We start from the raw sequence: 12,767 nt of genomic DNA on the forward strand, positions 1-12,767 counted from the left end.
AAGAACATTACCGAAGAGAGACTGGATGCAAATAGAGACAGTCTTTCCTAAAACATTGCCTATTAACTCATTTCCAGGTGAAATAACTCATGGGAGATTGTGTGACGGAAGGAGCCTGATGATGTTTCAGATCCTTCCCTCCTTTAAATGCATCTATGTATGGAGTGTTTAGGTCTGATGAGGCAGATGCAGTTGGAATATAGGACTCTGGGAGCCTCCGGGACCCTGAAGTTTCCGTAGAGCTATCCATAGGCGCAGGAAACACTGGAAACAATGAAGTGCTGTAGAAATGTTATCAATTACTGTCACCAGTCTTAGCCATATATGCCCTTAGCTTAATGTCCCCAAAGATACGTTGGTGCACTATCCACTCCTGCACACAGGCTCACTCCTGGCTACTCCCTGTGCCCCACCCTGACCCTGACCTCCTGAAGGGTCATAAGGGCTCAGTGTGCACCTCTGTACCTCTTCTGGGGTTTGCCAAAGTCACTTCTCTTTATAGGTATTTACAGGTAAGGCACAGCGAAGAGATGGCTTTCGGTTATTGGGGGACATTCAGAAACATTTTGGGTCTTGCGATAGTAGACTCTAGGTAAGGTAGGTGTCTGAATATAGATCCAGAATTCAAAAGATTATTGTACATCTGAGTGACTTAAAATGACCTAGCTTCGGTGACTGAGAGCAGTGTGTTTGTTCTGTTCACAGGGGAGGGGCAGTACGGGAAGGTCTACACCTGCATCAGTGTCGACACTGGCGAATTGATGGCTATGAAGGAGGTGAGTGGTCTGGCCTTCCCGGAGGCCCTTCTGTTTGGAGCCTCTCTGTGAGACAGAGATTTGGTAAAGCAGCTCGTTTGTGAGGCCTTCTTAGCGCACAGAGCCAACTCGGGTGCCTCCGTGTTGCGTCGTCTGGGCAGATACACCGAGACGGCAGAGTAACGGGGTGTCCCACTCCAGTGCGGATCCCGGTGAGGCTGCTAAGACCGGTGCACACGTGGTTCTGCCCCCACGCAGGGATGCTCGGGCCGTACCGGGGAGGCAGGCAGAGTTAGCCGAAGACCCAGAGCACGGTGACAACGGTAGCGTCTTGGCGGGGAGTCGGGGGAGGAGACCTCTGTGGTCGGCTTCAGAAACAGCTGCAGCTAGGATGGGGGGGGGCCGGGAAAAGCCGAGGAGGCCCGTCAGGGAAACGGATACCGTTGTCGCTCGTGAGGAGACGCTTCGGGACTCCGAAGGGCAGAGGAGCCCGTGGAGGACGAGTGTGGGGCTGCCGCGGCCGTTCGTGTGGGCACAGCAGCCCCCCGCACAGCCCCCGGGCCTCCCTTTCGCAGCTCCCGGGGCATTTCGTGTCTTCCCCGTGTGGCTCTTCCCCGCCCTGCTTCTTCAACCTCATTGTCACTTGGCCGGAAGCTTCCTGAGGGCAGAATCCTCTCTCATCTCTGCCTTGCCAGAACCTAGACAGCTGTGATCGCCTGCTGACTGTCTAGTGGTTTTGTGAGTTCGGTCTGCACTTCGGAGTGTGATCCCGTGAGCAGGTTGCTCGCTCATCAGTATCGTAAAGCAGGCGCATTTTATTCGCGTGGCCCGACAAAGGAAAGAAAGACTCAAAATCGAGTCACAAAGCCACTGACCGTAGTCCCGTGGGTCTGGATGGTACAAACGTCAGGAGACGGCCTCCCGGCCGCCGCGTTCGAAAGGCGTCTTGTCCTGGTTTGTGGCAGGACTGACGCTAACCGACGGTTTTCTTTTCACAGATTCGATTTCAACCTAACGACCATAAAACTATCAAGGAAACTGCAGACGAATTGAAAATCTTTGAGGGCATCAAACACCCCAATCTGGTTCGGTATTTTGGTGTGGAGCTGCATAGAGTAAGCCAACTTTGGTCACACGGTTTTGTGTGAGGAATCAGTTAAGGGCGCAGGTGGAGTCCTGTTCTACATCACAGGTCTTCTCATTTCAGAGCACAGTAACTTTGCCTAATTATCAGGAAATCTCCATGAGTTACATCATTTCTGCCTTCTCTCTGAAACTAGAGGAGTTCTTCCTAAAATGTAAGTTGTAGACTGTAGTCGTTAACCCGACATTATAAAGCACTGAAACCCATCCTGCCAGTCAGAAGATTCTTCCAACGTGCCCCTCACACAGCGCGTTACTTTTCCCCCCAGTTTTCACTGAACCGCTGTTGTGTGCGCTATCGAGTAACGCCGATTTTCCTTTTACACGTGTGTAAGGGCCCATTGTGAAATGAGAACGTTACAGCCTCAAATTCGTTTCCCCCCTTGTGTTTGGAAGTAAACACCTGGAGGGAAAGAGGATAACTTGGAGCGTCCCGGTGGAGTCTGAACTTCCGGGGGAAGTTGAACGGTGATTTTTAATGTTTTCCCAAACAGATTCGTGTCTGAAAAGGATGTGTTTCAGTTCTTAATAATACATTCGTAGGGACAGCCCTGTTGGTCCCTGTCTGAGATTATATAGCAGACTTCGTTTCAGAGGTTTATGGACACTTACCACCTGTGATTTGGAGAAGACGTTCTTGTCCCAACCAGCTGTATAATTCCAGACAGAGGAGGCAGGCAGACACCTGTGTGCAGGAGCGAGAAATGACTGCTACAAGACAGATTCAGTGTCGAGGAGGACAAGTGTAGCCTACCGTTAGAAAGAAGATTCCTTTGGGGTGTGACCTGTGACGTTTTCCAGATTCTTCACTTAGCGTACGTGTGAACACGCGGCTGCATCTTCTTCCACCCGCAGGAAGAAATGTACATCTTCATGGAGTACTGTGACGAGGGGACATTAGAAGAGGTGTCGAGGCTGGGACTTCAGGAGCACGTCATCAGGCTGTACTCAAAGCAGATCACCGTTGCCATCAACGTCCTCCACGAGCACGGCATAGTTCACCGAGACATTAAAGGTAACCCCCTGGGACGCCTGGAGGGCTCAGTCGGTTCAGCGTCTGCCTCTTGATTTCGGCTCAGGTCATGATCTCACGGTTCGTGGGTTCCGCGCGGAGCCCGCTTGGGATTCTCCCTCTCTGCCCTCTTCTACATGCGGGCGCTTGCGCACGCTCTCTCGCTCGCTCGCTCTCCCTCTTGCTCTCAAACTAAACATTAAAACGAAGGTGATCCCCATACTCACCTGGCTGCCGGAGACCAGACTCCTTGGTGCCCAGCACCAGAACGTGGCTGCTGCCAAGACACTCGTTCCCACTCCCGCACATCACTTCTCCACAAAGAAGTCCCCTTACTGGCAGTGTGCTTCCACAAAGAGCCCAGTATCGAGAGGCCACGTAGAACACTCGTCTCCACCCATGAGCCGATAAGTCTGCTCTTTGCGGGTCACACTCTTTTCAGTGAAGTCTGGTTTCTAAGAATAAAATTTGCGGGGCACCCGCAGGGCTCAGTCAGTGAAATGTCTGACTCTTGACTTTGGCTCGGGTCACGATCTCAGGGTTGATGGTTTCCAGCCCCACATCAGCCTCTGCACTGACCGCAAGGAGCCTGTTGGAGATTCTCGCACTCTCCCTCTCTCCCTGCTCTTTCCCTGCCTGTGCTCTCTCTCTTTTTCTTTCGAAATAAATAAACTTTCAAAAAAAAAAAAATGAAATTTGCTATTTTTATAGGCTGATTTAGCCAAGCTTGTGTATTTACTAGACGTTCACTGCTGGAGCTCTTTTCCTCGTGTCCGGACTCTTTGGTATTTCCATGTGGACCTCGTGAATGTGTGAAGGGACAGTGAGTCTGAAATGGAAGCCGTGTCCTGGGCGAGAGCGTTTATTGACGCCAACCTCCTCCAGTGTAGAGTTCTGCCAATGACTGACTTGGTCACGCTGATTGATTTGAAGCGCTTTTGTTTTCTGGCGTGAGGGGAATGGTCCTGCTGGTCTCAGAACTGTCTCTCTGGCGTTTGCCCCTGGCCTTTGTATTTGGGAGCCTTCGAGGTAATTCAAGTGACGAATTACTGGTCTCCCATGGGTCCTCGAGTAAAGGACTCCACTCTGTCACACAGCCTGAGGCCAGCCTAAACACGTTCACTCTAGAATTGGCTGACTTCCAGCCGGGCCCTAGACCCGGGGCAGGGATGGATTACACCAGAACCTGGTTTGGTCTGGGTGTAAGAGTTGTCCACCCTCTCTGCAGTGGCTTGCCCTGAATCCCCAGCGTCCTCCAGTCTCGTTGCCTCCCCACCTGCCCGTCTGCCAACACCGCTGCTGGGGTCATTCTGAGCACTTGCTTAATTGGTTCTTTGTCAGGCCACGGCATTGCCTGTTTGCAATTGTTCTGTCTCTGACCCCTGTCACAAAATGGTACCTTCCTGTCGTCGGCACAGTCAGGGTCCTTGAATCAATCCATTCACTTGTGTCCTTGTGACATTTGTTATAACTCAGCACCGCCAGTGTGCGCATGTGGGCCAGCTCCAGAGTCGTGAAGTTAGCGCTGTCGAGTCCGCTGTGGGGACAGCGTACCCTGGGGGCACTGGGGCGCTGAGGACTCCCTGTTAGATGTCAGCTCATTGTGTGGCTGCTTATCTAACGCGAGTGGCTCCGTCATGCTTTTTGAGGAAGGTGCCACAGGACGCACGGTGCCGGAGAGATCGTGGAGCCTCGAGCTGCCCAGAGCCGGGAGCATAAGCCCGGACTCCAGCTGGGGTACGCGAGGCACGTTGCTTGTAGACACAGAAGCAGGCGGCAGAGCGTTCTCTTCAGGGAGAGGGTGACGTCCGCCCAGGGCGGCCTCGGTCGGCCTACGGGGCAGCGGTGCGTGTGCCGGGCCTTCCGTCCGCGCCCACTGTTTTCGGGGACCCACAGCACAAGCATTTGCGCCATATACACAGCTCCTTTTTGTCTCTGGGTTTTTAGTGTCAGAGTTCGTGCATGTATTTCACTTCAGAACCTATCGGTCAAAGCTGTTTGTACGGATATTAAAATTGCTTTGTATTAACATTTGTGCACCAGGCTTAAGAGTCTTTCTGTGATTATCTTTGTAAGTGGAGTTTTATGAAGCTTTGCGTAATTCAGTTTGTGAAGCAAGTCCCTGGGAGTTCTGGTTACCGTGCAAGCTTAAATGCGCCTGCGTGCCCTTCTTCTTCCGGTTAGGGGCCAACATCTTCCTCACCTCGTCTGGACTCATCAAGCTCGGGGATTTTGGATGCTCCGTAAAGCTTAAAAACAACGCACAGACCATGCCGGGCGAAGTGAATAGCACCCTGGGGACTGCAGGTAGGGACTGGCCCGATCGGGCTTTTTGAAGGCGGCCCATTACAGTGCGCTTGCCGTCGGGGCTTTCCATCACCCCCATTGTCAGCTTGACCCGGGAACAGGGAGGAGGGTTTCTAAACACCTTTTCCCCCAGAGTGAGAGGCAGGAGGAAAGTTCTTCTCTTCCCCGGAACACTATCGTTTGTTGTTCACATGGGGGATGTTTAAATGATTCCAGCCCAAACTCAGCCGTATGTGTATTAAACACGATGGTATGGGCTGGTTTGTTTTTTTCTTTTCGAACATAACCTCTTGATTGTCCAGCACCTGTGACCGTTTCATGTCTGTCTAAAGCAGACAGGCAGTTTGGAGCATTATCGGCCCTTCTAAAGGAAAAGGAGTGGGTAGGCACACCCAAGAGAAAGCGAATGTCTTCACACACGGGGACGTGCTACCCACACAGCCACGCCCACACCTGGCCTGCTCCTCACCACGGTCCACTCTTTTGTCCCCTTTAAGAGGGACATGCAGAAAGGGTAATTAATTTGTTTCGACTGTTCAGTGGCATAAAGCTTTTCATCCTCTTTTGTAGTGCAGGTTTCACATTTTTAATGTGAATACAGTTTATCTGAAGATTTGCCATTCAAAAATCGTCCTTTAGATAGTAATTCAGCCTCTTAAAATGTTCACTCAGAAAACTGATTCGAGATGTCTATTGCTTTTGATATTTCCTATTACATAACTCAGAGAAAGATCTCCCTGCCTGCCCCCAGCAAATTAGTTGTTTCTTTTATGTGGAATATTAGACAATATTAATTTCATGGTTGGCTTCATTACTGTGTGCTACTGTGTTTATAACCTATTCCCATCCCCGTATCTGTGATTTTTAAAGCATACATGGCTCCAGAAGTCATCACTCGCGCAAAAGGAGAAGGCCACGGGCGTGCCGCTGACATCTGGAGTCTGGGGTGTGTCGTCATAGAGATGGTGACTGGCAAGGTAAGCGGGGTGCACACCTGGGGGCAAACCCCCGGGGGGCTCTGTACCCTGACAAGACTGGATGTGTGCTTGTATCATTTATTATCAATACCACGGACATATCTGCTAACTAGAGACCATGACTAAAGATTAAAAAATGTGACCTGTCGGGGCACCTGGGTAGCTCAGTCGGTTAAGTGTCCGACTTCGGCTGAGGTCATGATCCCGTGGTTCATGGGTTCAAGTCCAGCATCGGGCCCTGTGCTGACAGCTCAGAGCCTGGAGCCTGCTTCAGATTCTGTGTCTCCTTCTCTCTCTACCCCTCCCCCACTTGTGCTCTGTCTCTCTCTCAAAAATAAACATTTTAAAAAAAATAAAAAATGTGACCTGTCAAAAGATACAGTACTGTGAAGACGAGTGACAGACTAGGAACCCGATATTTACAAGATTTATAACTTTGAGCACTCTTACGAGGGAATAAAAAAAGTATGAAGCTGAAGTTAAAACACTGAGAAGCGAGGAGCTACAGAAAGAAACAGGAAGCCAGAAACTTAGGTCCACTCGACAACTGGCATGTGAGGGCAACTTTATTCATAATTTGCCAGACTTGGAAGCAGCAACCAGGGTGTCTTTCAGTAAGTGAGTGGATGAGCAAACTGGAAATGCGGACAACGGAATATTACGCAGCAACGAAAAGAGATGAGCTGTCAGAAGACGACTTGGTGGAACCGTGAAAAGCATGCGACCACATGAAAGAAGCTAATCTGAAAACACCACATATGTATAGTGTGATTCCAGCACGTGACATTCCAGGAGAGGCAAAACCGTAGAGGCAGTAGAAGGATCAGTTGTTGCCAAGGGCTGTGGGAGAGGGAAGGAAGGGGGAATAGATCGAGCACAAGGATTTTTAGGGCAATGAGGCTGTTCTGTAGGACTGAGTATCTGCAGAGTCTAAAAACTTATCTTTTGGGGGGCGCCTGGGTGTCTCAGTTGGTTAAGCATCTGACTTCGGCTCAGGTCATGATCTCACAGTACGTGAGTTGAGCCCCGCGTCGGGCTCTGTGCTGACAGCTCAGAGCCGAGTCCACTTTGGATCCTCTGTCCTCTCTCTGCGCCTCCCCCGCCTCACATATTCTCTGTCTTTGAAAGATAAATGAGCACTAAAAAAAGTTAAAAAGTTTATTTAAAAAATTTATTTTTTGATGAAAATACTACTAAACGAGGCAAATGTATAAAGGTACCATTGTGTGTGTGTGTGCGCGCGCGCACATGCAGCAGCATCATTTTTGTAAAGCAGAAGATGTTACAAACCTCTCGTGCTATTAGTAGGAAACTGTATTATACCTTGCGGCCTCTGAATGAAATAGCATTTTATTGTTATGTTTTATGATATATAAAATAACCAGAGCTTCGCACTAATGGAATTTCATGTTCACTATTCAATAAGGTAGTGTAGTAATTCCCTATAAGATAACTGTTGAGTTTTATGTTTTCTTGACATAGTTACATCATTTTATGTGTTACATTTTTTATCGTATGATGTGGCTTCTAGGTAACGCTGGGCTAACAGAACATCCACACGGGGTCGGCAGCCTACGCTGACCACCTGGTTTTGTAAATAAGGTTTTATTGGCATTCAGTCACACCCATTCATTTATACACCTTCCGTGGCTGCTGTCACCCCACAGTGGGAGAACTGAGGAGTTGTGGTAGAGGTCACGTGGTCCGCAAGCCTAAAATATTTACCGTTTGGCTCTGTAGCTAAAAGTTCGCTGGCCTCTGACATGTATTAATATTGAGGTGCCTGAAAAGACTTGAAAGTTTCATTTTTTTTTTAAGGCCATGTAGTATTAAAACCTGTTTTTTCCCTCTTTTAGAGGCCTTGGCATGAATATGAACACAACTTCCAGATTATGTATAAAGTGGGCATGGGGCACAAGCCACCGATCCCTGAAAGACTAAGCCCGGAAGGAAAGGACTTCCTTTCTCACTGCCTTGAAAGTGAGCCCCGGATGAGGTGGACGGCCAGCCAGCTCCTCGACCATGCCTTCGTCAAGGTTGGGCAGATCGCTGAACGGTGTTTTTCATGTTTCAGTGTTTGAGTTCTGCTTATGTCTGGCACTGAAGGAATTTGGGAACTTAGATATAAAATCCCTATATCTGGAATGGAAAGGAGGTCAACGTATTATGCCAAGGGGTTTTGTATGTTATTTTGGGGGGATAAGTGTTCATTGAGGTCCTCTGCTTGATCCATCCGGGTGTGTTTGCAGTGCACTTGAGGCTGTTACGTGGAATTTTTAATGGAACTGGCCGAACGACCCTGTTTCTACTCTGGAGAGTGCGTAGGCTGCTTGAGTACAGGGTTAGTAATGACTAAGTTCTAGGAGGTAGAGATGGAGTTAGTAATGACTACATTCCAGGAGAGTAGAGACCGGGTTAGTAATGACTCAAATCTGCTAGGAGAGTAGAGACGGGGTTAGTAATGACTGAGTTCTACTAGGAGAGTAGGAATGGGGTTAGTAATGACTGTGACTAAATTCTAGGAGAGTAGAGACAGGGTTAGTAATGACTGAGCAGTCAGTATGTTCAGAGCTGTGATAATGGTACGCATGCTATGTTGTGGGGTCACTGAGAAGAGCAGTTTAATCCAGCTAGGTAATCTCAGGTATTGCTTGCTCTGGAATGAGATGCCCGAGCTGTGTGGGAGGGTTTGGAGGGGTCAGGCAGGGAGGGAGGGGTATGGCAGGGTGAAGAGGGTAAAACAGTCAAGGAACTGTGTGTGCAGATGGATCCTAGGATGTGGAAACTGGTAAAAGGTAAGGCTGGAAAAGTAAGCAGGCGCCACATGAAGGAATTTCAGCTTTATTATAAGCATAATATTAAATAGTGCTTTAGAATGATCCTTCTGGCAACAGAATAGTGAGGAAGTTGCTGATACAGCTAACAGGCTGGGCATGGGGGGTCAGGGACGAATTATCAGCAATACTTAGGGGTTAAAATGGCCACCACCAAGTAGCTGATGAGCTGAGAAAGGCGAGTGAGGGTGGGGTCCAGGACGGCTCCCAGGCCCCGGCTTGGGCCACCAGGTTAGAGACCCCGTTGGCCAAGAGGGGTACAGAGGCAGCTGGCAGGGTGCTGAGTCATGGAGGTGGCGGTTCTGTCTGTGGCAGATCACGGTCGAGGCGCGTTTGGAACGTCTGCTCAGGGACTTCAGATGGGCACGTAGGTGTTGCGGGCCCGCACCCGGGAGAGAGTGGGGCCCAGATGCAGACCTGGGAGACAGAACGTTGCTGGGAGAGTATTTCAGGGAGAAGTGGGGTGCCCGTGAAACCCTGGGGAAAACACCACTGGAAGGGCCTTGCAGGGGAGCCCCCGATAGAGGAAAGGACGATGCGGAAGAGAGGAGTGACCACGTTCGTGGGTGGGTGGAATTAGGGAACAGACAGCTGGATTTGCTATGTAGATATTAAGGATCTGTGATTAAAAAGACACTAATTTCTTTGTTATAAAGCATACAGACAGACTCTTACCGCTTTCAGTGGTCAGGTGACAGAGCAGTGACTTAGCTCTGACCTTATTCGCCGCACCAGCCGAGCCTCCCCCCGCCAGCTCAGCGCTGGGAACGTGGAGGCGGCGGCAGTGACTCACCGTGAGTTGTGTGCGGACCGTGAATCGTGTTCAGCTCTCTCCTGCCTCCCTCACAGGTTTGCACAGATGAAGAATGAAGCCAGTTGGTCTGTGGCCTGGTGGCGTGTGTGCTCGGAGAATTCTCTCAATCACTACTGTATGTAATATTTACATAGAGACTGTGCCGAGAAGCAGTGTAAGCCTTTCTAACCTTCCAAGACTGAGGACTGCACAGGCGACAAGCGTCACTTGTCCTGCTGCTCCTGTTTGTTCGATGCGGCGCGGGGCCCTTCCGCGTGACGGTGTCCACGAGGTAAAGAAGCTGCATGTTAAGTGCCATTACTACTGTACACGGACCATCGCCTCTGTCACCTGTTTCTCGTGTGACTGAGGACCGTGACGTCAGTGTAGTATTTTTGACCTTCCCGGGTTCAAAAGCAGTTGTAGTGTTATCGGTGTCCTGGGCCTTGTTGTTAAACTTCTTGTTTGTCGAGTGCACTGACTGTGAAACCTTACCTTTTTGTCTTTGGCAAGCCACGGGCTTGTCACGAAAAGGCTGATTGATGAAATTTCAGAAAAAGGTTCTTTTTTCAATAAATGGTTTATTTTAGGAAAGTTCAGTTATACTGTCTCTTAATGGTTACCAGCTTCAGGGCCTAGACGTTACCTGAGACAGAGGTCTGTTGCTCTCACTCGTGTGTTCCCGTACCAAAGGGGTGCAGCCAGGTGCACCAGAGACGGGCGCCGTCCTTCAGGACCTAGGACCTCCTGGCTTTTCGTGAAGAGTGAGGCAGATAAAGGAAACACCACTCGGGATGCAAGAGGGCCCCTTTAAATTCTCCCACGTCACCCGGGCAGTGCGGGAGGGTGAAAGGGTAAGCCTCGTTACCGCATGCTGGATGGAGGCCATCGACGTGTACCCCAGGACGGGGAGGTGACAGGTGAGTGGTAGGCACCGCCGAATGAGCTCTTGAGGAGAAAGCATCTTTGCCAGAAGGTGACCTTCCAGCAGTTAGTTCTCTAAACTAGCCCAAAGTATATGTCATATGTATATGGTGTTCTTTAGTTTCTTTTTTGCGATTAAGTTTTTAAAAGATTGAGCTTAAAGCTTCCTGAGATCTTTTCAGAAGCTGACACCGAACGGCTGGCTCTGGGAGACTCATTTCTCCGGCACGTTGTGTGTTCACCTTCCCTCCTGGGCGGCAGTCCCCTTCAAGAGATGAATGTCCAGAGAACGTCGGCATCACAGCAGGATTATTCAGACACTTAGACTTTTTAAAAACATTTCAGCTCTTTCAAACAGCTCTTTGAGGTAGAATTCACCTAATCTTGGACGGATACCATTAGGTGACTCTCCGTAATTGGTTGTACGTTTGTACAGCCGGCCGTCTTCACAGTCCGTCTCAGAACACCCCTCCACGGAGAAGCCTCGTATCCGCTTGGATCCCCCTTCCCTAGCCGTAGGTGACCACTCAGCCACCTCTTCTGACAGCTCGCCCTTTCCGGGCATGCCATTCAGACGAATTTGACTGTACGTGGTCTTTTGCGTCCGGCCTCCCTCACTGAGCTTGGTACTTCGGAGGCTTATCCGGGCCCTTGCACGCACCGGGACTTTCTTCCTCTGCGGTGCCGAGCGCTCCAGTGAGTGCAGATGCTGCACACGCGACTTCTTCACCGACGAGCTCCATGCTTTGCTTATTCGGGGGGGAATGCTGCTCTGAACATTCACACGCACGTGTTCGCGCGGACAGACGTTTTCATCTCTCTCGGCAGTGGGACTTCTGGGCCACGTGGCGAATCCACGTTCGGCATTTTAAGAACGTGCCAAACTGTTCCTACAGTGGCCACACATCCTGCGCTCCCACCGGCCACGTGCGAGGGTTCTGGCTCCTCCATAACCTCCATGGGACTTGTCGTTCTGATCGCGTCCACTCTGTGGGAAACGCTGGCTCACTGGGGGCTTGGTCCGCATTTCACTGAGGAGGGTGAACGTTTTTTCTCCTGCGTGTTGGCCATTTGCATCTTCTTTGGTGACATGTCTGTTCAGGTCCTTTGCCCATCTTTTAATTGGGGTATTTGTTGTCGTCTGATTGAATCGTGAGAGGTTTTTGTATATTTTGGATACAAGCTCTTTACCCAGGGATATGATTTACAGTCGTTTTTTTCCCCCCCGTCTGTCTTTTCTCTTAATGGTGTCTTTTGAAATCTGGCTCATTAACTTGTTCTTTATTGCATGCTCTCTTGATATCCTATCTAAGAAATCATTACCGGGCCCAAGGTCATGAAGATTTACACTCAGGTTTTCTTCAAAGAGTTTTCATAGTTTCTGCTCTTACGTTTAGGCTCACCGTCAGTTTGTAGGTAATTGTCATGTGTGATGTTGGTAGGGTTCACCGTACACTTCAAGTGACTCGTTCCCTAACTTCCACTGTGGACGAGACAGAGAAGTGGAGGAGGAGCTGCCCCACCCACCGCCACCCCTGTCCTGGAGCCTCGGCCTTTCTGCCTCAGATGTGCACCGCTCATTCTAGGCGCTGCCCCATGTGGGCAGGGGGTGGGGTCCTGTGGTTTTGCGATGTTATTTTGCATAAACTTCAGAAGTCTGAGCCACCCTGCACAGGTTGATCACCTTTGTTAATTCTCTCCACTGCTCTCCTTCCTCGTCGTTTGCAAACATCCAGATGGAAATGGCTCTGGGCTGCACTGGTAACTCCTGATTTCCTAAAGTGCTTGGGAGGTATCCCACTAGAGACTACAGAGCAAGAAAAAGTGCGATTTGTGTGGTGTAATGCAGTTTTGAAGTCCAAAGGGATTATTATTCCAGAATCCTAACTTTGTATTCATGCTGCTTACCTCCTTAAAGTTCAACAGAACAGAGATGCCAGAAATGTCAAAAATACCCAGTTTCTCCAACATGCAAGACTTTCCTTTCATATGAAAACAAAATGTTAAAGGTAAAAATTGTAT

The 12,767-nt window shown here is 49.7% G+C and overlaps 1 protein-coding gene across 7 annotated transcripts in view; it reads left to right on the plus strand.

Moving 5' to 3' along the window:
* MAP3K4 (mitogen-activated protein kinase kinase kinase 4) overlaps positions 1-10,415 on the plus strand; it is a 113,038-nt gene extending 102,623 nt beyond the window's left edge. For all 7 annotated transcript variants that reach the window (XM_045058328.1, XM_045058331.1, XM_045058326.1 and 4 more), the window contains 7 exons: positions 706-776; positions 1,754-1,870; positions 2,754-2,913; positions 5,095-5,217; positions 6,088-6,194; positions 8,051-8,230; positions 9,878-10,415. In XM_045058328.1, coding sequence (XP_044914263.1) covers positions 706-776; positions 1,754-1,870; positions 2,754-2,913; positions 5,095-5,217; positions 6,088-6,194; positions 8,051-8,230; positions 9,878-9,898 — 779 coding nt within the window. In that variant the 3' untranslated portion in view covers positions 9,899-10,415. The remainder of the gene's footprint in view (positions 1-705; positions 777-1,753; positions 1,871-2,753; positions 2,914-5,094; positions 5,218-6,087; positions 6,195-8,050; positions 8,231-9,877) is intronic.
* Positions 10,416-12,767: the final 2,352 nt, after the last annotated feature.

This window comes from Felis catus, chromosome B2 (genome assembly GCF_018350175.1).
Source record: "Felis catus isolate Fca126 chromosome B2, F.catus_Fca126_mat1.0, whole genome shotgun sequence".
In the NCBI taxonomy this organism is placed as follows: Eukaryota; Metazoa; Chordata; class Mammalia; order Carnivora; family Felidae; genus Felis; species Felis catus.